Consider the following 27,511-nt stretch of genomic DNA (forward strand, 5'->3'; position numbering starts at 1 on the left):
GTCTTTCTGCAGGACGGAATCGATTTCCTCCTTTAGAATGTGCCCCTATCCTCTCCGTCTGCTCTCGAGAAGATGATTCCTTCGAGAGTGTGCGGTTTTATTTAACCTTTAGCCCTCTGCTATAGTGCGCATGATCATGGGGAGTTCCCAGTATCCAGCACTGAGCTTGATGACCTAACAGGGAGCCCCTTCTGTTTCAGGGGATTCTGTCCGTGAGGCTTTGGTGCCCTCTAGCGATTTGAGCGCATGGGGACAAATGTTTCTCTTCTTTTAGATGAGAGAATGAGAGCTGCTTTAAACAGTACTGTCTGTGGCGATTATCTCATTAACACATGCTGAATGTGAAGCACATGATCGTGCTCTTTTGAGGGGCCTGTGCTGAGGCATTTCTGCGTGCACGTCCCCTCTGTATTGTCCCGCACCCGCGGTGTGTGTGGCAAATGGGGTCTTGCACACCTGTTTTAACGGGTGATAGGGAGCCTTCCGTCCTCCTGGGAAGGTTCTGTCTGTGAGGTTCTGGTGCACTCTAGTGGCCTAGGCGCGTAGAGGCATTACCATTAAACGCCGTTATTCTTTCATTGAGGTGAGAAAATAATTGGGCGTAGTTTACCCGGCCTGTGACAGTATAATACTGTCACAGAGCGTGGTTATTCCCCACGTATGGGCCTATGGCCTACAGGTCGTATTCGTGTTTTTGTTTCATGTATATTTTTATTTTATAAAAAAAATACAGAGAATACACATTAACAACAAATGCAGAAAATGGTACAGAGGCTAGTAGCATGCACAATTTTCGGCTTTGAAATGTCTTTAGAGTCTGCGGTTTTGAGGGTGAGGTCCGTGACCACTACCCTCTAACTCGGACCCCTGAAGGGAGGAGAGATTCAGGGGTACGTCCTGAACCCTGCTCTCGTATATTTCCCACGTATGGGCCTGTGCCCGTGAGAGGAGAAGCCCCCGTTCTAGGGGAAGGTTCTGTCTGTGAGGCTCTGGTGCACTCTAGTGGCCTAGGCGTGTAGAGGCATGGCATCAGTAGACAGGCCGTTAATTTCTCAATTAATTGAAAAAATAATTGGGCGTGACCTCCCGGGCCTGGGACAGTTTTAAAACTGTCCCAGAGGCGGGTTATAATCCCCACGTATGGGCTTATGCCCTTGTGTCAGGTTTCAAGTTGTTCTTGTGTTTTTCGTTTTTGTGTTACTCTTTGAAGTAAAAAACATACACATTGTGACATAATTATGCACATTTTAACATTTGAGGGGTTCTGTACAGTGGCAGCAGCTGCATGTACATTCCCTCTGAAACGTTTGTAGGGCGGAGGAGAGCAGCGGCCAGCGGTCCCGGGGCGTCCTCTGTGTCCGTCGTCCACCCTGAAAGCAGCCTGACTAGTAATGCTAAGCATGCTAGGATGGCAGCGACCATCCAACGAGGTTGTTAAACCCGACCTCTTTTAAATGTTAGCTAAACAGCTAAACAAACCTAGCTTCACAATGTACATACCTTGTAATGTTGAGGGAAGCAGTGGGTCTGGGGAACGGCGTTGAGTGAGATGTTTGTGTTACTTTTTTATTGCATTAAAAAACATACACATTTGTGACATAATCATGCACATTCACCATGTTTGAGGGGTTTGCACAGGGGCAGAACTGCGTGTACATTCCCACTGAAACGTTTGGTTTGTGGTTCGAGACCACTATACTCTCTGCTGGATGTAGTAGTGGGAAGAGGGAAGGCCGCAAAGCCTGGGGCTCGCGTAGCGCGGCCGTCGGGCTGGTGCTGTGTTGACACAGTGACGCGGGGCACGGTCTCCATGTTGTCGCACGGGATATAGCAGGGCTTCCCTGGTCGAACAATGCGAGCATGCGCGAGCCCGGGACAAATAGAAAAATATTTTCTGCGGTCAGCCATCCTCCTAGGCACGACAGTGTGTGCTGCGCGCTTCGGGGGAGCACACACGCAATGCGGCCTTGACTAGCAGCTGGCGCGGTCTAGTCAATGGAGCGGGGGGAAACTCTTCTACGGTAATATGCCGTATAGCGTGTAACTTCCCCCGCTCAGTTGGCTGCTTTGGCTGGGTCGTCATTTTCTGCTTCGCTCCCCAGGCCCCGTAGTCATGGGTTTCGGCCCTGGCTATCGGGACCCGGGAGGATGCAGTGTTGTCTTTGTTAGCCGCGCTAGCACGCGGCACTGGTGTGCTACGTGCTAACGGTGGCCAGTCGACCCGCTGTCTAGGCATGGAGCGCGGAGGCCTTTCGCAGACCTGTTTCTCCCTTTGAGGAGGCAGGTCTGGGTCGGGTCTGTCGCCCTCGAACTTCTCGTAGAAGCAAACTTAGACATTTGTTTTCTTTTTCGCTATCGTCACAGTTTAGTGAACGGCTAGCTTAAAAGAGCGGGTTCACCCGTTCCTCTGTTCGCTATCGTCACAGTTAGTGAACGGCTATCTTAAAAAGAGCGGGTTCACCCGTTCCTTTGTTCTCAAGTTAGCTATAAGCTAGCGGAGCCGCGGGTAATAGGCCCGTGATTCCGCGCAGCTAAGGCTAACTAGCTTCCCAACGGGAAGATAGCTTGTTGGAATTAGCTAGTTTTCCTGAATTAAAAACTAGTTTAACGTCGAGAAAAAAGCTGTGTGTTTAAGCTAGCTGGGACGGGTGTTAGGCCCGTGAGAGTAGCTATGTTAGGTAGCTTCGCTCGCGCGAATTAGCTTGTAGTAAAATTAGCAGTTTCCTGAGTTTTAAACTAATTTAAACGTCGAGGAAAAGCTTTAGAGTTCTCTCTGCTTTTAAAAAATAGATATGAATCTAACCAGTACACTACTAGGGAACCTCACGGAGCTTGAGTCCTGTCTCTCGCCCGGTTTATGAAGTGTTGAATCGCCCAAAGTATAACTGGCTAGCGTTATCATGCAACCTCTGTGGCAGAAGGAAAACGAGTGGCCTGTGACGCAGCAGCTAGGCCTTATATACGCCTAAGGCGCTGGGTGCCTGCGTCACGAGCCTTAAACCCACAGTGCATATAAAATGCCTGTGTGAGTTCATAAATGAATATCTGCACCTCGCTTTCTCAGATCGAAACCTCCCATAAGCGAAGTATTTCGCGAACACAACTTAAAAGAACACATATTACAAAAAGCAGGTGCATACGCCTTCTTCTAGTGTGAGGTCAGTTAAACATCTTTTAAAAATATCATATGAAACGAGGACATCCAGCTTCAACTTGTTTTGACATATATTCCATAGACGTGGAGCATGTACCCTGAAGGCAGTATCTCCCAGTTTAGAAGAGGTTAGACAAGTAATGCATACACACAAGAATCAACATCATGTAATTTCTCATCCTGGATCCCCACTAAATTGTGAAGGACAAGCTATTTTCCAACACAAGGGCATGTTCTAAAAATAATGGTGTGCTATAAGCTGCAGTAAGGAGATTGCATATACAACACAGCTTCAATCACAGTCACTGTATCCAAGACGGGTATCTAGGCAAACCTCGTCATTCGACGATAACGTGACAAATTATTATCACACTATTTCTACCTCAGTTGGAGAAAACACTAAAGCTCATTAACTCATTTCACAGGCATGTTATTAATAAGCTGGTGTTGTAAATAAATAGTGATGTAATAGATTGAACTTCAAGATCCTGATTGCATTCCAATTAGATTAAGCGGACTGCATTTAATTATCAAAATCGTTCTCATTATTTCGACCATAATGAGAACAATCAAATCTGGTAGGCTACATCTAATGGTTCTTTAAAAGTACAAGCCAGCGGCATAAGTTCAAGATGTTGGAACTACAGTACAGGTTGTGTGTACAACAAATAGATTTCATATACAGAAGCATATTTTGCAGATGCAGTCTCATTTTTAAGATCTTAAATGGACTGAAACAGTTCATAGATGGAATTAAGGTACAGTGGTGATAGAGCAACAAGGGCAACTACCAGAGGGGCCTGCAAAGTGCCAACCAGAGTAGTGTGTTAATGTGTTTGGTAAAACAGTCTTCTCTGTTAGAGCCTCCCATCACTGGAACAGTCTCCCTACAGGCCTCATTCACACGTACCAAGAATCAAGCAATGTTTGGTCGTTCTTTTGTATTTTTGGGCCACCACAATGCTTTTCCAATGGGAGTCACATGGTTTGGTCAAACATTTGTGTTTGATTGCTGATTGCCCCCCCCCCTCATCAAACAAAAATGTTTGGTCAAACCATGTGACTCCCATTGAAAATGAATTGGAGCAGCAATCAAACAGCAATCAGACATCGCACACGGACCGAACATTTGTTGTGTAGGTGTGTACGAAGCCACAGAAGTAAGAGAGACCTCCAACTATTTGACCTTCAAAATCCACCTGAAGTGGTGGCTAAAAACAATCAAATCTGTAATCATGAGTAATTATCATCCCTATTTATCACTGGTGGCATTTCTCACTTCACTCACTTGTTCTGTCCCCTGTGCAATGTTTTATTGTTATTGTATTGTATTGTATAGCGGAATTGTCGGGGAGGTGTCTCTGTATCATTTACGACCGTCAGTCAGTCATATTTGATAAAGTCTGTTTCTAGCGAAAATGTAACTAATTCAGCAGCAGTAACATTAGCGTTTTCTCTCAGTCAGTTGATTCTACATATCCATATGAGTGAAACGGCCTGGATGATTTGTTTATTTTCAAACACAGTTCTTATATGAGGCGATCTAAGGATTACAATGCAAGTACATGAACCAGTGGACTTAGCGCCCTCTACCGATATTGACGCCAGACTTCGGTGCTCTATTAGCTTAACTCGTTGGCTCATTTACATGGATGTGAAAACTGACATGTTGATTAATGAGCATTGTCCCTGTCTAATAAATAAATAAACCCAAGTTTATATGAAATAAATGAAGAAAATCTGTTGGTAAGGTATATTAAACGTAAACAATAGATTTCTAACAAATTATATGTTATTGTTTTGTTGTGTGTGTGTGCGTGTGCGTGTGCGTGTGTTTGTGTGTGTGTGTGTGTGTGTGTGTGTGTGTGTGTGAGTGAGGCACATTGCTATCTTGGGGCAGCAGAAAGGGGCCGACAATAACCTGATCTACATCCCAGGGCAGTATATTCCTGCTGTGTAAAGCATGCATTAATCAGTACGTCTGTCAACATTAAACTGAATTAAAATCCTTGCCAGCTCTCGCATACAAACAGGTGGGGCGCATGCCAACATAGGGAGGGCCTACTGCCTACTCTACTTGCAATCAAAACCCATCCGAATTTACAGAGAGCCACATTCAATACATCACGTTCAGCACATTACTCGCCTTCAACATATCAGATGACATTGCTGAGAGACTCATCATTGAGGTTAAAAAAATAGCAACACAGAGGCGGGGAGAGTAGGAAGGCGAGAGATAGATAGGGAAAATGGGCTGCCTGACAGATACAGTTGTCCGTGTAATACATGTCATGTGCTCTGTCACTTACTGCAAGTTATTGCATCAAGATATCAAAATATGTCTTTGAACCAATCTAATGAACATTTCAAAGGCAGTGGTACGTAGGTTGAAAGTGCCGCAACAGGTGGCATACTGGCAATCCACTCCTATTTTCAAACGTGCCCTCTCAGCTAATCTTTTTTATTTTCATGTCAAAATATCAGACACATAAAATGTGATTATATTTTGTTGTGGACCAGTTTCATCTTTTCAGAAGCCGCCTGGGAGTCTGAAGGTCACTGGTTTGACCCTCGGCTTGCCTAGTGGGCCTGCCAAAGTGTCCCCTGACAAAGACACTTAAATGCTTTGCCCATGCATGCGCTCATCTGAGTCATCAGCTGAGCAAGCTGCAAAAAACATTCACCCCTCTTCTGGGGACCAAACAAAGTACTCCCTTTCCCCTCAAATCTCTCTCTCACACGCATGCACGCAGGCCATGCATCGTAACTAAGTCTCACCATATGTGACTTATGGCAACCCATCACCTCCTAACTTAGACATTTTAACACCGCAAACATGAAATGTATTGATCTGCTATTAATTTAAGCAATGTGATTCAGACCAAAGGGAATCAGTCTGCTTAACCCTCTAAGACCCAGCGTTGCTTTATAGCAACAATTATATTTAAATTAATTACTTAATTAACCCACACCAATTGCATTGATCTGCATCAATGGGAAAACAAATCCATACCATAATGACTCTAATTTCAGCACCCACCACTTTTCTTAAAATCTGCAATCACTTCTTAACTGTGCATGTTTGAATTGGAGGTGGCGTTCTCTGGCAGTCTTCAACTCTCTGTGGCACTGTTCCTACTGTACGAAAGATGCCTGGCAGGCTGCTTTCGCTTCTCTGGTTATAGATCTGACTGTTGCTGGGCCTTGTCGGCACCAACATTATAGGATATTCCTTTGATGTCGCTCCTGCCTCTTGTCTATCGCTCCTTCTTTGAAAAAATATGTATCGCTCTCTAGAGGTTCACTATTACATCTTCTGCCGAGGGAGAATGGAAAGAGAAAGAGAGAAATAAAGTAAAATAATAAAACTGAAATTACACCGCCAGTCTGTTCCAGGATCTTGATAACATTTAAGGCCTCAAATGGATTTTGAGGCTTTGGTGTGATTTTTTTAGACTGGGAGAAAAAAACAAGCTTAGCTCAAGTGAAATAGGTCTAGGTGTAATTAGAAATAGGAATGCTGAGGCAGAGTAATATCGGAGCTGAACTGGCACACAAGGGGCTTTTTGTACTTAAGTATGGCTAGTCTTGAATCCTGATGAGCAACTCCCCTAAGTACCATAAGCATTGGATTTTTATGTCCCTTCAAAGATTCTCAGTTTCCAGCTGCCATGCCCAGTTCAATTATAACCTTAATTCATGGTTTAAGTGCAGCGGTGCAGAAACAAGCTTATGTCAGTCATACATAACTGAACAGCCCATCGGGTCATGAGGCCGGAGTATAGACTTCATGTCTACTGTACTTGGACCTTTTTTCAAACAACATGGGATGTCTAAAAAAAAGTGTAATTTTTTTTTGTCACTCTTCAATTTAGATTTGTGAACATGAGAGATGCAACAATGACTGACTTTAAAATGTTAACACAGTGATAAATAAAGAGTGTATTAGGAGTATTGCCAGGATACATGGCAAGCTTTTCTCCACAAACCCCATCTCCCAGTGAGTCTAATGAGGTTGGTTTCCTTTGTCAGCTACAGTACAATCACTAGCTATTTCCAGCACTAAACCAATTCCGGAGTGCTCGGCTCCAACACGCCTATGGCTTAATCAAAACACTCATTCGTGGCTTGTACACATTAACCGAGCCTTGCTACTTGACTTGTCATATTCATTATGGTGTGCGTTTGTCTGGGACACTGTATATACAGTCTACCAGCGTTCTCTTCTTTTGATCATCAAGGTCATCCTTCAAGGCAGACAATATCGTTCCCGCTGTCAGACTCTCGCGAGCAAACACACATTATGCTATTTGAATAAATGGATTGTTCACAGACGCACAACAAGGCACATAACATAACAAGGCATTTGTGGATAACTCTCTACAGTGCCGTTAATAAGATTTCTCATGCTTTTGTTGTTTTTGCCTGGTGGAGTTACAAGTTTATAGCGAAGTGAACTCTGTTCACCCGATGTACTGTAAAAGATATTATGTACCTCTTATTGCGCCTGGAAGGGGAAAGAATCTAAAGAAATTGAACCCGGTTTGGTTCATTTTGAAAATATTTCAGTGTAGGATTTCAATAGAATTTCCATTTGAAAACATTATGCAAAAACATTATAGAATTGAACCATGGTAGCTATGGACATTTCAGTGGCAGAAATAATGCTAGTATTAACCATTTAAACCTTATTTTGTTGACCCTAGCGCTAGCGGTCTACCAGCTCATGCCCCGTTGCAAGGCGACAGGTTGTGAGCTTGTAGATTGGCCTAGAATTGGTTCACTATAGGCTTGAAGTGGTTAAATCAAACTCTGTTTGGTGCTTTCTCTCCCTAAACTTGCTGCACTGCTGTTGTGTTATGATTAGAAACATACTGTATGTCATATAGTTAATCAAAAGGCATGGTGTGTGATTTTTTGACCAGTTAACCCTACCCTCATAACCCTCCAGACTACCATTGCCCACATGAAACCCTCCTCCTGCCCCCTAGATATTGCTCCCACCTCCCTTCTCAAGGATTTTTTTCCCCACTGTTGGTCCCCACATTCTATCCATCATCAATAGCTCTCTGTCCTCTGGATCTGTTCCCCCATCTTTCAAAACCGCACTAGTCTCTCCCCTGCTCAAAAAACCCAACCTCGATCCGTCTACACTCAGCAATTACAGACCAATTTCCAAACTCCCATTTCTATCCAAGGTCTTAGAAAGGGTTGTTTTTTCCAAACTCCTAGGTCACTTAAACACAAACAATCTCTTCGAAAAAGAGAGAAGTCAGGCAACATCATACGCAAACACAATCTCAACTTCCACTGCTACGCCGATGATAACCAGTTATATCTCCCCATCAACCCGGACGACACCAACAGCCTAGCCAAACTGCACTCCTGCCTTTCCGACATTCAAGTTTGGATGGGCAATAACTTTCTCCATAACTTTCTTTGGCCCACCTTCCGATAGAGCGCGCTTAGAAAGCAACCGTGGTTCCCTACGCCAGCACATCACACCCGCAGCTAGAAACCTAGGTGTCACCCTAGATTCCAACCTCTCCCTGGAGGGCCACGTAAAAAAGGTTGTCCAGTCCTCATTCTACCACCTTCGCAACATTTCAAAAATGTAACCCTTCCTCTCACGACGCGACTTAACTAAAGTTATCCACGCTTTCATCTACTCACGCCTCGACTACTGCAACTCCCTTTACTCATGTCTTTCAAAAAAATCCATTCAGCGGCTACAATTGGTCCAGAACGCAGCAGCCCGACTCCTAACAGGGGCAAGAAAGTTTGACCATATTACCCCTATCCTGGCCTCCCTCCACTGGTTACCAATCTTATTCAGAATTGATTTTAAGATTCTGCTCTTCACATTCAAGGCCTCAACCGGCCTTGCTCCATCCTACATCTCCGACCTACTCGTTCCCTATGAGCCTGCCCGCGAGCTGAGATCCTCAGGCAAGGCTCTACTTACATTAAAACTATAGGCGACCGGGCCTTTGCAGTCCGTGCACCCTTACTCTGGAATGCCCTGCCCCTAGAAATTAGAATTGCCGACTCAGTTCCCCGTTTTAAGTCACTCCTGAAGACCCATTTTTATAAAGCTGCTTTTAATCCTTTATAGTTTTGAATGTGATGTATTTTCCTATGTTATTGTTTATTTGTTTTCCTTCTGTTATCCAATGTTTTATTATCATTGTGTTCTTTATTGTGTTCTCTTTTGTTGTTAAGCACTCGTGACCTGTTCTTGAAAGGTGCTATATAAATAAAGCTTTATTATTATATTATTATTATTATCGGTATACAGTGTGAATGGACTGAAAGCTATAGGAATATTTTTTTTTTATTGTCCCAAAGGAAATTAGTTTTGGGCACATACGTACAGCGTCTGCTGTATAAAAATACAAAAAGTAACATGCAGTACAAACACATAATTTCTCATCAATCCACAATACAAAAAAAATGCACACAGCAGCTGTTTGATATATTGTGATTTCTCCGTTACGGGAGAAGTGTACTGAACATATGTGCTGCGTTTTCAACTGTGCGGTAGATATTACGCGAACGTCATTGGGAGGGGCCCTCTTAAATTTTAATGAGATAAGCGAGAGGGGCAGGCATAACAAATCAAAGCAGGACTCCTCCAAGGTCAGAAGATCGATGGTGAGTTTTTGGTGCTGTACTACACGCAGGCTATTACTGATGAATGTGGTGCTTTACGGTGGAAAGGCCGCTATTAAAACGCTATGGTCCTGGCACAACGAAGAGCAATCAGTCTCCATTGCTTTGTGTGAAAAAGACACTATATCATCTGGAGTCTGGACACTATATGATAACTGTTTTCCTTTTTTTTGGCTACTAAAGGGGGGGGGGGGGGGGGGCTTTGAGAGATGGTAAGCAAGATGTAAAATGTGTGACAGGTAGAAGCTATATGTTGAAATGCTTCCTTTACTGTTGCGGTACCTTTTCCCCATTCAGCTGTTGCAAATGTTTGTTTGGTCAGCGAGAAAGACAAAGGGACACCTGCACAGACTGGAACTATTTAAGGCTGTCGCGTCGATTAAACAGGTTACTTTAGTTGGCTTTCATGATTCTGACATCTGCCTTCCCTTCGTCTCTCTCTCCCTCTCTCTGTATGTCTCTCTCTAACTGCAGGCCGTTGAGACGAACCTGGCATCCAAGGATAGCCACTGGGTGTATGCCAATGAGGTGAGGCCAACCACACACTCCTGCAGCAGAACACACTCACTCAGCAAACTCAGAATGTCTCGCTGGCAAGACACACACGGTTGAAACCCAATAACACTGTCACTCACTGTGCGAGCAACATGTCACTACACAGTCTACATTCATTTAACTCTGTGGTAAAATAGGAGAGTGGGACATTGTAAGTTATAAGTTGGACATTTCCGTCAACCCTATTTCCGTAGATTTACCCCTTTTCTGTAGATTTACAAGACTTAGTCTGTACCATTTATGGACACAGGTCCCATAATAAGACATAACGCACAATTTCACAATCATTGTCCTTCATTTTATGGATTTCTTTTCACAGTGTACATTTGTATTGTATTAGGCTACTCATCTCCCCGTTTGTTTCATATTATTTAACTGAATTCACATTGAACGTTGCATGCCTTTCCCTACTCTGTCTGTTTCTGACATTGGCCTAAATGGTTCTCAAGTGCCTTTGTGCAGCGTAACATGCAGTGATGGACACTTTGTGAATGCAGAAACAGAGGCGCTCTCTTTTTTCTCTCTGTCGCCATAGTGCTTCAATGCTGCTGCATTTGCATTGATTCTCTCTGATTTGGAGCTCAGATTGGCCAAATGGTAAAAGCATTGGCTAAAAGGCCTGAGATGAAAGGATGTCCGCAGGTGGTTTTCCAGTAATATTTGTTCCGCCGCTCGGTATCGGAGCACTTTGGAGCAACATATTTCTCATCATCACACAAATGCAGCTCTCTCCCTCCCCTCCTTTTTCTCATTGTCTATCGCCTGTGCACTTTCAGACACACACACACACGCAAGCACACGCACTGATTTTTACGATCAAATGTGCACGCGCGCGCGCACACACACACACACACACACACACACACACACACACACACACACACACACACACACACCAGGCTGTGTCTATGCATCTTAATTAAGTCTCATTATATGATTTATGACAACCCAACACCTCCTAACTTTGAACAAAATCCTAAACATGACATGTATTGATCTGCTATTAATCTAAGCAATATGATTCATACCTAATGGAATCTGCTTAAGAAACACACACCAATTGTATTGATCTGCATCGTTGAAAGAATGATTCTAATTTGTAACAATTCTAACAAAGGATAATCTACCATAGTGTATAATCTGGATCTTTTTGTAATGTCTATAGAATCAGTTTTAGGATAGGAGTTAATCAACTGGAAATTAAACCGTAACTATATTTTGTGGAAATGTGGAAAGGATATGTTGTTCAGTAAATGGGATGTGGCCCAGTATTTCAGCTTTGAGCTGTTTGGCACGTACAGAAATATTGATTTTTATCCTCAGCAAATGAGTTTCTGAAGCCTCTTCCCCCCCACATGTTCGGCAGCTTAATTCAAGTGCAGTACAGCTCATCTCATTCAGATGTGTGAGAACATTTCAAAACTGGATTTTGTAGACATCGAGATATCATGGTTAATTCAAAGAGGTATACGCACAAACACATCGCATGGCTTATGGACAATTACCAACGAGTGCCACTGTGTCATTAGGTTTAATAGCGTCAGAGTCTGGGATATAGAGCTAATGGCATGTTAATATCTCAGTCACTCCCTTAATGGTTTGACGCGGTCTGGCATATTGTACAGTTATCTTTTCTAGTACACTGTTAATGGGGAAGGATGTGACTTGTCTGTGTCTGTGCTTTGAAATGCATGTGTTCGCTTTTCTCTCTTAACTCCAACTATTTTCCTTTCTCCTTCAGTCATACATTTATCACTAAAGGCACATTGTTCGTAGGAGTTGAGGATCACCTTTAACAGGGAATGAGACAGGCATGTTGAAAAGACAATTTAATGTTTACTCATCTAGAGTTGCATGCAGGCATTTGCCCCAAGATTCCACATCACACATCTGAATAATGAATTTACATAAAAAAAGAAGAATAATCATGTCAGCTTCATCTGTATATCCCTTAAGGCAGAGCACATTGTATGACTTTTAAAGTGGTCTGGGTTGATCAGATTTTTAAGCATTTCCAAAAAAAGAAAACTGGCAAAAAAGATTTATTGATTGATTGATTGAATTGAATACTTTATTAGCAGTTTGCAGAAATAAGCACAGGAAAGTACAGTTCAATAAGAGGATTTTAAACCCAAGAAAGCCCATGGCTTGTTTCCATTGAGGTCCTTTGTACTGAATTCATCTTCAACAACAGCTATGTTATGATGTCATCTCAAGCAACACAAAATAATTCATATTTCATCATATCCTAATACTGACCTGTAAGACTGAATACTGAGAGAGCATGTTTGTCAAGCTCCCAAGCTGTGAGGGGCGTGACCATTTGACTCAAACTCGTGGTGAAATCATTACTCTCATCTATGATCCATCCATCTGTCTGTTAAAACATGCTCGCACACGCACGCACACACTGGGCTCTCATTTTCTGCACGGATCTCCTCGCAGAGTGATCGTAAAACCATTCATACTGTATGATGTCGGCGACAAAGCCAAATATCGAACGTGCTAGATATATAGAAATGCTCGGAAATAAAGGCATCGACGAAAGCTGGGACCTTTCACACACATTGAGCAAAGCCTGATCTTGGATCTAGTTGCCGGCCAGCCCCTAAAAAAGGTCCCTGGCAGTATTATCGGAGCAAATATCTTGCAGTGTGTAGTAGCCGTATACGCCGAATATGGTGCCATCATCATATAGCTTTCATTACATTACTTCAGGTTCCTAACAATTAATAAAGAGGATGTACATTACAAGTTATTCCCAGCATGTATCTGTGCTGCAAGGAACACCCATGGGGATTAATAAAGGTAATCTTCTCTCAAATTCCAGTTTAGCTCTAAAGGAGGAACATGCTTCTGGAGCTCTAAAGACTATTTGATTTGATTCCTCATAAGCTCATAATCTGTTCACATGACTGTCGCCCCTATTTGTTGGTTCGCCTTTGTAATGGAATCTATTGTCTCTGCTGAGAGAAGATAAATACATTGTAGAAAAAGATACCATGATGAGGTTTTTTTTGTGTCGTGTATTGCATTTTTTTTAATGTTTCTTTCAAACTGGTTCTACCGCTCCTGAGGCCAGGACAGAGGAGCAGAGGCCATTGAAAAGCACATGGATAGAATTAATCTAGCATTATCAAACGGGTGCAATTTGTGGTGGCCTCAACAACACATCAAAGGAGAGATTCCAATAACAGTCTTAACGCTAAACATTGCCAGAAAAACAACTTGTCTCTCTGTATTATCTATTTGTACCCTGAATGAGCCAGTAGTCGATTTGTAGACTACTGGCTGTGACTCAACTGCACCATGATCCCTATGACTTGTGACAGTTATTTTAACAAGATAATGTTCAGGGCTAGTATATGCTTTGCCCTTAGCACCCTCCAGGCTTTTGCCATGCATCAGAGCTGTCTGCTGTCAGGAGACCAGCCACCATTAGCCAGCATGCCTCAACGATGCTAACAAGGACAAGGAAGCTCAGGGAGCCCTCATGTTTCATTCAAATTCCCATAATTAGCCTCCGATGCTAATCGACCATAGGGGGCAACAACGCAACAATGCGTCTCCAAAGAAAAGAGATGTGGTCATGTTTGGCCGGCGGCCAAAAGCTTAGGAACTTTCAGGGAGAAAGATAGTTAAACACAATCCATGCTACCTGTTATAGAAACGCTGCGTTTCTATTGTAAAAGCCAAATGTAGAACACAGTGAAACAATATTTAAAGGCTGACAAATGACTAATCTGTGCATGTATATATATATATATAGTCATTTCAAAACGGTAAGGCAAACATCCTGTGTTTTTCTGAAACTAAGCTTGACGAGTCCACTAAGGACCCAGAGATAGAAATAGAAAACTATACTGTCATTAGGAACGACAGAAACAGGCATGGTGGTGGCGTGTGCATGTATATTCACAAAGACACTGAATATGTTACTCGTACTGAATTACAGCATGATGAAATTGAAACTGTGTGGGTTGAATTAATTTTCAAAAATGCTAAATCAGTACTAGTTGGCACCGTCTATAGACCGCCTGATCAGCACGGGTTCTATGATATTCTTGAGGGGTGCTTAGCTGGGGAGGAATCTGTAGAGAAAATCCTGATTGGCGACTGGAATACGGACATGCATCGTAAGGAAGTGCCTGTGTTTAAATCGTTTAGTCGGCTCTGTGATCTGCATGGTTTCAGCCAGCTAATTACCCAACCCACAAGAGTGTGTGATTCTACTCAAACTGTCATTGATCTCATTCTGACCTCGGACAAATCCAGAATCTCCAAGAAAGGGGTTATTGTATGTGGGCTCAGTGATCATTTTATGATTTTCTGTACCCGCAAAATACAGAAACTAAAATTTGACTGTCACAAAACAGTCATATCTAGGGACCTCAAAACCTACTCTAGTGAGGCCTTTAACCTAGAACTGGAGAGACTGGATTGGTCCGATGTGCTCAGGAGCTCACTAGTCGAAGAAGCATGGCTTGGCTTTAAAACCAAATTTACAACAGTACTAAACAACATGGCTCCTCTGAGAACCATCAGGGTCAAAACCCGCTCGGAGCCATGGATGAATTCGGACATACTGACTGCAATGAAAGCCAGAGACAACAAATGCTCTGAACTTCTTAAATGCAAGTCCAAGCTAGCTAAGCGCTTCGACAGTGATCTCCAAACCAAACTGTGCATCCTTAAAACCCAATGTAACAAGCTAAGAAACGGTGTAATTGCCATGACCAAATCAGCCAAAAGTAACTTTATCAATGATAAAGCCGAGGAAATCAAAAACAATCCTCGGGAGCTCTGGAAGCTACTAAACAACCAACTAGGCTGTGGTCAGAAACTTAAAACCAGGTTTACTAACATAAACATCAAATCAAATAACACCCTCATCACTGACAAGGTTGATGTAGCCAATCACTTGAACATCTTCTTTACAAACATTGCAACAATGCTGGTTAACAAACTGCCCTCCCACTCTGGGCGTTTTGGTGTAGAGCACATCAAAGGCTTCTACAAAAACCTAGGTGTTTGTAAAGATGATTTTAAAATGACAATGGTAACAACTGAGGAGGTACTTAAGAAACTGAGTGCCCTCCAACCCCACAAGGCCACTGGCCATGACAATATTCCCTCCAAATTTCTCAGAGACTCAGCCATTTCCATAGCTCCAGTCATCACCCACATAGTTAACCTCTCCATCAAACAAGGACAGGTCCCCAGAGATTTTAAACTGGCCAAAGTAACCCCCCTGTACAAAAAAGGGAGCAAATTAGAACCCGGCAACTACCGCCCTATTTCTATTCTAAGCTCCATCTCGAAAGTGATGGAAAAAATAGTCTATGAACAGGTTGAAAAGTATCTTGCCACTAATAAATTGTTGTACGAGTTCCAATCTGGTTTCAGAACATCCCACTCCACTGACACATGCCTTCTCTATTTGAGCGACCACATCAAACACGAGGTGGATGCTGGAAAATACTGCGGCATGGTCATGCTGGACCTCCAAAAGGCTTTTGACACCGTGAACCACTCCATACTGGTTAACAAGCTTAAAGCTATTGGTTTTGATAGCACATCAGTGAGCTGGATGCAATCCTACCTGGAGGGGAGAGAACAGATGGTGGAAGTGAACGGAACACTGTCCCCCCCCCTCCCAGTGAGCTGTGGCGTCCCACAAGGAAGCATACTAGGGCCTTTACTGTTCCTAATATATGTAAACGACATGACTTCAGCTTGTGACTGCAACTTGTTCCTGTTCGCAGACGACTCAGCACTGCTGGTCTCGGACAGGAACAAACTGCAGGTTGAAAAGACCCTCAGCTCTGAACTCGGTAGAATCTGCACCTGGCTCGCTGATAACAAACTATCCTTACACCTGGGAAAAACTGAATCCATTCTCTTCGGATCAAATAGTAATCTCAAAAAGGCAGATGGCTTCTTGGTTAGAGTTGGTGATGATGTTATCACACGGAAGGATCAAATTACCTACCTAGGTTCCATCCTGGAGGCCAATCTTTCCGGTGATAAGATGGCCACCAACGTAATCAAAAAAGTCAATCAAAGAACAAGATTCCTCTACAGGATCTCCTCACTGGTCGACAAAAACACCTTGAAGACCTTAACAGGAGCCCTTGTACAAGGTTTCTTTGACTATGCATCCACCTCCTGGTACCACAGCACCTCAAAGGCCCTTAAAACAAGGCTCCAGACCTCCCAAAACAAACTGGTCAGGCTCCTACTTGGCCTCACCCCCCGAACCCACCTCACCCCTGCCCACTTTGACAGGCTGGGATGGCTTAGGGTCGACGACAGAGTACAGCATCTTGCAATGGGTCTGGTCCACAAGATTAGATACACCACCAAGATACCCATGTACCTGTCTAAATACTTCCTTAATGTAAACGAAGTCCACACCCACAACACCAGAGGGAGTGCAACAAACCATGTACAACCCAGATTCGGCACAAACAAGGGACTAAATTCTTTTCGCTCCTATGCGACCAAAATGTGGAACGCCCTACCAACAGTCATTAAGACATGTGAATCCCTTGGCTCCTTCAAAACTGCTCTCAAAGGGCACCTACGGATGGCTGCAATTCGAAACTGGCCTCTGTAAAAGCTGAATTTGTATCTGGATTGTACTATGTTTTTGTATGGACGTGGTGTTGGGTGCCTGCACATATGCACACATGGCATCAACGCATGGTGTTGTGTGCAGGCGCCCTACACTCTGTCTTTGTACTATGGATTGTACTATGTTTTTGTATGGACGTGGTGTTGGGTGCCTGCACATATGCACACATGGCATCAACGCATGGTGTTGTGTGCAGGCGCCCTACACTCTGTCTTTCGTTTTCTTTTCTTTTATCCCCCTGTTCCCCTCACTGTATATATACTTTTTTTTTCCCTTTTCGCTTCCTATATGATGAATTCCTGTTCTGTTCTTTAACTACATAGAAGTGTCTATTTGTTTGTCTCTAAATGTTTTGATGAATTGAACAATGTGGACCCTGTTGTAAACAAGTGTAAGGCTTAATTGGGTCGTCCACTCACAGTTAACAGTCTTTGTATTGAGTTTGTGCTTGAAATGTACTGTAATTCTGCAAACTGTTAATAAAGATTTCAATCAATCAATCAATATACTGGGCGAACACAAAATTTGGGGATAATGTAAGTTGGAAACGATGCACTGCAGGCAATGCCGGACCCACCCCAGTTATGCAATACCCGTTATAACTTTACTGTAAGAGAGAGAGAGAGAGAGAGAGAGAGAGACAGACACGTCAGACAGACACGTCAGACAGACAGACAGACAGACAGACAGACAGACAGACAGACAGACAGACAGACAGACAGACAGACAGACAGACAGACAGACAGACAACCCCTCCTGCAGAGCCACACCACAAAAAACATAATGCACCAAAAAGCCAAGTATTTCTCCCCCTATCATAGCCACAGTCCAATTTCAACCTTGGATCTCTTAAAGGTCAACTTGTCTGGCTTTGCAAGGAGATGTTTCAGATTGGCGCGCCGCTCATGCATTTTTAAAACTCTCCAATGGCTTTTGAATGGGTTCTGTGAACCTGTGGGCCATGGAACGTACTAGAAACCATGTGATATTTTGGTTCAAGAACAAAATTGGAAAACATTAAAAAAAAAGAAAAGAACCCTCCACCACTAGATGTGAACAGCCTTGAGGGCATTTAGGTGACAGGCAGGCATCCCGCTCGCTAAATCACTGGCTAAACTAGGGCGCTATAGTGCCTCCGCTGCTGCTGGCGCACAGCCTGGCGTCAGAATCTGACACTGTCTAGTGGGTCTGGATGGATGGTGCACCCTGGGAGATTTTTTTTTTCTCCCTCTGAAAGAGAGGAGGGTGACACCTGAGAATGTGTGATGGATTAGGTGCGAGAAACCCTGCCTGACAGACGGAGTTGGGGAGGACAGTCATGATATGACTGATGTCTGGGGTAACTGCCCGTCAAGATAGAACCTTATCCTGTTGACACTATCTCCGCACCACCAGACTTGGGTGGAGGGGGGCAGATTGGAAAAGAAAGCATATCTTACTGTACTGTAGAGAAAGACTTGTATATTTTATTATTCAATAGTTGCAGGGTTATTGACTTCAGGATATGACGGGTAAAAGGAATGTCACTCTTGAAGGTGACCTGAAAAAACAACAAAATAAACATTTTAGCATTTTTAACAACACTGAGTATAGTACTGTAGGGCTTTAACAAATTTGCACTGAATTGGTATTGCTCACCACATTGTAGTTTTCCTGTATAGTATGTCAAGGGTTATCAAGACAAACTTAAAGGACCATACCATTTAATAGTCATGAAAACATTACCATTAACTTCAAGTCAATGTTGGCTAAATATAATTGTTGCCATAATTGTGCGAGAAGTCATGGACATTGAATTTAATCAATCTTTGCTCCAGAGACTATTTAGCGTGAACATTTTAAATCAGTCTGCACTTTTAAGGGCATTAAAACACAATGATCTCTAACTTTGACAAAAATTTGGCACACTTTAATTTAATAATTAATAAGTTATGGATTAATAAGTGATGCATCAACCCACTGTGCTCAAGCAAGTTCATTTTCAGATAATGATGAAATGAATGGAATCCAATGGCTTCCTGGAGAGTAACTACTGTATGCTTTGGTACATGATTGGCAGTATTGTAATGTAAAGTATACTGGGAGTCATTGTCTGGTGACTTTTTGGCACATTACATTACTCCAACGGATTGTGTGGCCCTAGTCTTTCCCTAGTGGGTCTGATCGAGGGTAGCTAGTCGGGATCACCCCGGCTGGGTCACCCGAGTGAGGGGTATGATGTCCGCGAGACCCGAAACCTAGTTGGGATACATCACTGAGGATACGTCCCAGTTGCATCCAAGCGATGTATTTTCATTCTACATGCATCATATTATAGATTATGATTATGTGCAGTATGCAGTGTAGCAGCCGTAGAACAGATTTGACATTCAGTACCTTGCTCATGGCCATTTTATCAGCTCACAAAAATTGAACCTGCTACAACTATATGCACTTACTTGGGCCTATCTACAGTACCTAAAGGCCAATCCATCACCCATACGCATACACTACTATTAAATCAGTACTGTGTAATATTCCTCATTGCTCTACCTTTAGTCATTGAAGAGCCATTTAGCGTTGAACTCACAGTTGAAAGAGGATCTCATGTTATCTATTTCAGGACATGCTTGCAATTGGTAGCCCATTACATAGGCTACTATAATGGCTATTTTACGCTTCATGATCCATTTAATAATTCCATTAAGTAATATGATGAAATAGAATATTATATTATGCTGGGTAAAGTGCACACTTTCAACTTTTTTAAAGTATACAGTATATTATTGTTAAACTTAGCCCGGTGCATGGATATAACATTAGCTTGACTTACTCATTTGTAATTTCTAATGCCCATGCAGAAAAACAACATCAGCTCAACTGACAAATAACATTGAAAACATATTAAGAGCAATTCTTGTCATATCCAATTTCACAAGTGAAATTGGATATGACAAGGCACCAACCAGCACATCGGGAGCAATTAGGGGTTCAGTGTCTTGCTCAAGGACGTAGAGCGTGGAAGGAACACGTTATTCCGACCAGATCCTTTCCCCTCCATCAGGTGCCCAGGCTGGCCAAGGGGAGGGCAAATCTAGTGCCCATAATTACCCGTTAACTCCTCTTTTCACGCAGTGATACATCATCATCATTTGTGAATGCTCTTTCTTTAATATTAATAGTTATTACAGGAAGAGTTAGAAGGCAGAGAAGGCACTAGAAAAAGTGCCCCTCCGGGCACAGGTCTCCACCAGGGCAGGTTGTGGCCTCCTGGTGGCGCTATAATAGGCCAATGTGAAAAGGGTGCCATTTCTTTATACACTCTGGATGATTAGATGTATTTTGTTCCAAAAATGTGCTTTGCAAAAATCCACCTGTTGGTGGAGCTATAACAGGCCAATGTGAAAAGGGTGGGATATACTGTATTCCTCAGCCTAGTAGGAAAGTCTGTGAAAGATTTCACGTAAATTGCGCACACACACACACACACACACACACACACACACACACACACACACACACACACACACACACACACACACACACACACGCACGCAGGCATGCACATGCATGTACATTTGTTTATTCAAAAGATTTCCCTGCTACTATTGTAAGAATAACTGTTAATCCACACACAGTACATCTACTATTTGCTCCCAGACTCCCAGTTTCTTAGTAAACACGCCTCTAGCTTAAAAAGACCACCTTAACTTCTAATTAAATCTCCATAGTGATTACCGGTAAATTCTTTATTTATTTCTCTTGAAAGATTAATAACGTTGACTGAGCAGCACAAAGAGGATAGTTTACCCTATCTGTCAGCCAAGCCTGATTTGATTAATGTATTTTGGTGCTTGTCTGTCATTGAAACATCGCTGTGTGCTATCTGGCACTTCTAGAATTGAGTAGTTTAGCTCAGGACCCCTGGGACGTTTACCACACAAATATGGTCACTGTCGGATGGAAACCTTGCATGTCCATGTTACTTTTCAGGATATGAAAATAGTCTTGGGTTAAATACATATAACAAATATTTAATAAAATATGGAATTGGGCTTTCCAAAAACAAAAAGATGAAATATGGAGATACAACTGTTTGACCATAAAGACAACCTTGATGTCATGATGACCATGATCACTAATTGGGATGAATACTATAAGCATGCATATGTGTAAATATGCATGTGATTGGTCTCCCCCTGGTATGGAAAGTGGCTCACGGTTTTTATACTGTTACAAGGGTGTGGCTCAGGAGGTAGAGCAGCTGATCCCCGGCTCCTCCTCGCTTCATGTCTAAATGTCCTGGAGCAAGGCACTGAAGCCCCTCATATCACTCCTCCCGATGAGCAGGCTGCATGGTGCCTTCCATGGTTGCCTCTAGACATTGTAAAGTTCTTTGGGTGAAGGAACTATAGAATTGAAGAACTTTTCAGGTTGTGTCACTTGTTGTTTCTAGCTGTATGCCTCTTATCTGTGGCAGTGGGGATTCATTTGGGGAATGGTTTGCTATTGGCTTTGAAGAGAGTACATGGGCGCGCTCCAGAGCAGCAGTTTAACACCTGTGGTTGATTGAATTGATTGGATGCCGAGCTTTTAAGTAGTACCCAGTCGGCCCTATAAGCCTGTTATGTCTATTTGTACAGGTGGGTTATGCCACTGGACTCCCAGAGAGGTGATTTGCGTTAACCTAGCTGTTTGAACTTACCAGTCTGGTGATTTTATTGTTTATTTGTTCTGTGTTATCTGACGGACACTTTATGTTTAATCCTGGCATCCACATTCTGGGCATGCCAATCAACTTTATTGTCACATCATGTGATTACAGGGTGTTTTTTGAGCAGTGCTAACCGATCCAACATGTTATGTTGTGTGTATGTGTGTTTATTAGTCGTGTATGTGTGTCTGTTAGTTGTGTATGTGTGTCTATAAAGCCCTAACCACAGCAAAGGGTCGCCATGCAACTCCTTGGGTCTAAACGGTTGCAAGAATTTGCATGGAATTTGGTGTGGTTTGGGCTGTTGAATCACTTGGGACGACGTGGGTCAATGTGCAACATCTGATGTATATAATATACCATACAGAGGAGAAATGTTCACGCAGCAGACGAAGAGTAGTTCCAAGGTGTTTATTCAAACGGAGTACACAGCATACACAGCATACAGCAACAGACTCACACGCCAGCCATGCAGCAGAGTGCATGGCTCTCCCACAAGGCTTGCGCCCGACTGACTGACTTGATAGCCTTGTAGGCCACCTTTTAAACCTTCCACATTTGGTCAAAGGGATCGACATGGTGCATATCTATTATAGTAGCAAAGTCCTTTGAGCAACTCAGGTCAACACAGACCCCTAATTAACATACAACGGAATTAGACTCCTAGCTACTCCTGAGAGGCCGACACCCCTATTCTTCAAGGACATATCACACCGCTGGGACAACGCTTAAACCGACTCGACCCTTTGCTGTGGCACTAGTTAGGGCTTTAGTCGTTTATGGGTGTCTATTAGTCAGTAGCAGCATGGTTACTGTGGTTAGTGCATCTATACATCATCATCATTTGTGCATGCTCTTTCTTCAATATTAATAGTTATTACAGGAAGAGTTAGAATAGGCAGAGAAGGAACTAGAAAAAGTGCCCCTCGGGGCACAGGTCTCCACCAGGGCAGGTCAGGTTGTGGCCTCCTGGTGGCGCTATAATAGGCCAATGTGAAAAGGGTGCCATTTCTTTATACGCCTTGGATGATTTGATGCATTTTGTTCCAAAAATGTGTTTTGAAAAAATCCACCTGTTGGTGGTGCTATAACAGGCCAATGTGAAACAGGCCTTGTATGAAAGTCTGTGAAATATTTCCCGTAAATTACACGCTGCGTTCATGATTTGAGGCTTTTTGTTCAAAACGGGGCAATCCTGCCAACTTTGAAAGCCAATGTTAGCCAATTAGGATGGAATATGAAATATCGGACAGAGCCGTCTTGAACACATGACTATAGAGATAGTGTGTAACGATTTGCGGGATCTTTGGACAGAATCTGGAGGAGCAATATCAAAAAATGTTTTTTCAAAGGTCGGCCTCCTGGTGGCGCTATAACAGGCCGTTCTGGAAAATCGGTGGGTTAACGGTGCCAGAGATTAGCTGTACGGACGGACGGACGGACGGAAACACACACACACACACACAAACACACACACACACACACACACACACACACACACACGGAAAAACATACTCTCTCCCATGCCTTCAGCCTGGTGGAGACAATAAGAATATAGAAAGGAACACCACAAAATAATTCAAATAAACAGGAAGGCACAGTCAAATCAAATGTAAACAGTAGCACTGGATAGATGGAAAGCAGATGTTATTTTTGTGCAGGTGGAAAACATCTATCTAGCAGATAGAAATAGCGGCAGGTACCGGTATATAATATCACAGTGTCATGAAAGTTAAAGTGACATACAGTATGGTTAAACGAAATGGAAATAGTTTTCACCTATGTACATAAAAATAAATGCAAATGCCTATCAAATGCATTATAAATGCTGTCATTCTGTCCTCTGAGCCCATCCCATATTGTAATGACCCTAAGAAATATATATGTAAAGAGTGACATTTCCATACATAGCAACGTTATAGCTTCCATGTCAAACACAGCAGATGGAGTCCATTGGGGTCTCAGTGATGCAGTGATTTGTTCAATATGAAGAAGCGTTGGTTATGGTATCCATAGCGATAATCGTAATCGGATCCTCCTGCTGCAGTAGGTGGCTGTGAATATGGAATTAGGGCCATCATGGCTTATCTATACTTTTATATCTATGGTAATGAATATCTGTCACTGACAGGCATTGGCTTTGCACTGTATGTGGGATGGGTAGTGCCGTCAGATCAGCTTTCTGTTGTTCTCCTTTATACAGTAAATAAATCCCTTTGGCCATGGTTACACTTTAAATCTATTTCTGTATACACGTGGACAAAGAAAAACACATATACTGTTTCTACAGTTTAATGATCTGTCTTTTCCTCAAAAACAAAACGACTAAAAGGAGGTTGAAAGGGCTGCCTTTGTTCGGCCATATCCCATTGGTCAGTGTCAGGTCATGACACGTGACGGAGGTCACCCACGGTGGTGGGCAAGCACTTGGAATGTGTTGGCACTTGGCACAGGAAGTTATTAGCTTGGACGTGGGGTTGTGGCTCTGTGAACCGTGCGGTAAAACGTCGCCTGATTAATGTGCCCATGAATGTGCTCATGAATATTCATGCTTAACAGCTGACTGACTGTCAGGAGTTAGAGACTTGAGAGAAATATGAGGCTGAATGAGCAAACAGAATCACCGGACGAGAAATTATCTACACATATAATCATGCCGTGGTTTGTTTGTGCACACATTAAAGACATTGTGGGAATAGTATATCCTCTTTATCGGCCGTGTCTAGTCTACTGCGTGCTGCAATTTCATGTTCTGCACTCCTTGATTTGTACAGTATTTCCTATGACATTGGATGATAAGGCCTGAGACAAAAGGCTGTCAGGAATGAGTCAAGACATACAGAGAATACGGAGAGAGCGCAGAGACACAAAAGAATGTGAGATAAAAACAGAGGCCAAGACTGAACATGCCAGCATGAGGGAGGAGCAGAGAAAAAATTAGACTCAAATCGAGAGAGAGGGTAAAGATAAGAAATGAGTAAAAGAGCAGATTAAGCATGCAGAGAAATGTTCTGTGGGCATTGGGCAGAGAGACAGATGTGGGTGGGGGCGTGGAAAGAGATAGAGTAGAAGAAATATAAAGTACAGTACATGAGTGTAGGAGCTGTAATAAAACAAGAAAACCAAGAAACGGACAGAGAGAGAGGGAGAGAGAGAGATCGGGGCAAGGGAGCGAGGGCAGTATCGGTGGGGAAGGCGGATATCCACCCCATGAGAGATGTTGAGAGTTTCACAGCGAGCTGTGTTGTCAGACAGCATGTGACCTCAGTGTTTCTCTGTCTGCCTAAACAATGACCACTGTCCGGCTCCAGAGACTAGCCAGCAGCCTGGTGTCTCATCGCTATTGATCTGCACTCCACAGGGCAGACCTCACACAGACACTCAACTCTTACGCCCCCCCCCCCCCCCCCCATGGGTGGGGCTCGTAGATGCATGCAGACGCAGGCTATGGGTCACAACAACAACAACTCCAAAGAATAACATGGTGGAAGAGAGTCTCGGGATCACACAAGTGGCATTAAATATGCAGGAGGCCTACAATATAAGCACCTCGTCTGCATTTGGTCTACCTATTATGCCTGATTACTTATGCATGCATTAGTCATTATTATGGCAACTGAAATCAGGCGCATTCTGTTCAAGTCATTAAAAAACATGCGATGGATAAAATAAAATTCATGCATGGCTTTATTTTCCAAATCCCAAGTCCCACTCAGGTCAAGAGCTCTTCACCACGCAATACACTAAATCAAAACAGATGCCTCAACTCATCACTGCTGCAATACACTGGGAACTCCTGAATGTCCATATCAACACTCAAGGTTTTACTGTGGGGAATGGGATCTCAAATGCACCCCCCCCCCCCCCCACACACACACACACACATCAGAAAAACACAATCAGAAAAACATTACTCAACATACAAGGGTACAACTCAAATAAAAACAAAAAAAAAGTGTACTACGGTCGCTAGTAGAGGTAGGTAACCATGTAGTTGCCAGGTGCTTTTCAAGCACCTGGCAAAAATACGGAAAAGAAAGTGCCATAATGACAAGTGATGACTACTCTTAGTCTCGCCTTGACGTTGTGAGTTGATTGCAATCGCTTAGATCTAAATCGATCTCATGCGGGGTGTGTGTGTGTGTGTGTGTGTGTGTGTGTGTGTGTGTGTGTGTGTGTGTGTGTGTCCTCAGGAGGTGAGTGATGCAGAGATCATGGAGCTGGTTCACAGCTCTCTGGGGAGGATGACGATCATACGACAGATCTTCCCAGTGTGGAGGGACAGCAACGTCCGCTGCATGAGAAACAATCACCGCATCCCCTCCCTGCTCTGTGACCCACAGGAGGGCTACCTGCAGTCCCTGGAGGTATGCTTTCAGTATATCTACAGCCGTGTTTCTCAAACATTTGGCATGTCAAGGACCCCCATATCAACTAATTAACTGCCAGAGTTAAAACGTCGCTGTTTGCCAGCATTTTTACTAACCTTTCGGGACTGCCTGACTCCCTGACGATGCACACCGAGTGCCTCAAACTAAAGACGAGGGTCTCTACTTTCTGAGTAAAAAAGGTGTGTTACTGCGATGCTCGGTTCCCTAGATATTGTCAGTTGAATGTAGCTTGTTTTCACCAAGATGCTGGCTAGCAACAGAAAGCAGAGATTTATTTTTTGTATAAATCATTTAACATTGTGCTAAACCGGCTTGGAAATAATGTGACGATGTTATTTCCGGATGTAATCTTCTTTGGAGGTACTGGATCGACATGTTTCGGAAGAGCGAAAAAAGAGAGTCCTCATTCCTGACCGGTCGGTTGTAACCAGGATTCAGCAGATTTAGGCTCTCCTGGCCTACTGTATATGCTTATTACTATAATAATAAAAATAACCTGTGTATAAGTTTACAACGTGGCACACGCTATTTTTACAGTGCGAACAACATTGCACGATGAAGTCTACTGTAGATTAGGGTTAAGTGTTTAATTACTGTAGTATGTCACACACACAACTATACATTGTCCTCAAGGTACAACACAATATGGGTTTCACAATAATGGTATGATTGATAAAGCTCTGCCCCAGTGGCAAGGCGGTGTAATAATGTGGGCAGAATGTTTTATGGGTGGGACAAGCACCATATGTCATCTATGTTCTCACAGCCAACAGCTGTCTAGCTGTCTATGAGACAGAGGCCAAGAACAAATGTGCTGTGGTGCTGTTTAGTTCAATGTGTCATAACAGTAATCGCCATAAGGCTACAGGCCCTGCTTGGACAAAATGGACCACCACATATTCTCCCATGGACACAAGCATCTGCCAAGTGACGCGTGAATACAAATATGAAGTATGTATGCTATTGAATATGGATGAAATAATAACAGCAATAATTATGAGTGCAATTCATGTCCATGAATATAAATGAACTGAATTTAGTATGACCGGAGAGGAAGGAATAGATCAAACCAGACTTGAATATAATTATTTGAATTAACCCCAGAACAGTAGGAGACTTTTATGAAATATGTATATATATATACACACACACACACACACACACACACACACACACACACACACACACACACACACACACACACACACACACGCTGTGGCAATTAGTTACTTGTACGTGTTAGTGTACACACCACAGTGGCGAATCTCCAGCGGAGATAGACATCACAAGAAGCTATCCTGCAGGTCATCTCATGTATTGAGATGACACTGCGGAGGCTTCGCCCATTCCAAGGTGAAGTCATCAGTGAAGGTTAGAGAGACATGGACATGCCCTGTGGCGCTGTCAGA

At 43.1% G+C, this 27,511-nt stretch overlaps 1 protein-coding gene across 2 annotated transcripts in view; it reads left to right on the forward strand.

Moving 5' to 3' along the window:
* grid1a (glutamate receptor, ionotropic, delta 1a) overlaps positions 1–27,511 on the forward strand; it is a 292,626-nt gene that overhangs the window by 216,780 nt on the left and 48,335 nt on the right. For both annotated transcript variants that reach the window (XM_080781653.1, XM_080781654.1), the window contains exons 4-5: positions 10,301–10,354; positions 25,905–26,078. In XM_080781653.1, coding sequence (XP_080637779.1) covers positions 10,301–10,354; positions 25,905–26,078 — 228 coding nt within the window. The remainder of the gene's footprint in view (positions 1–10,300; positions 10,355–25,904; positions 26,079–27,511) is intronic.

Source organism: Protomyctophum bolini (genome assembly GCF_963924005.1).
Source record: "Protomyctophum bolini genome assembly, chromosome: 14".
Lineage (NCBI taxonomy): Eukaryota > Metazoa > Chordata > Actinopteri > Myctophiformes > Myctophidae > Protomyctophum > Protomyctophum bolini.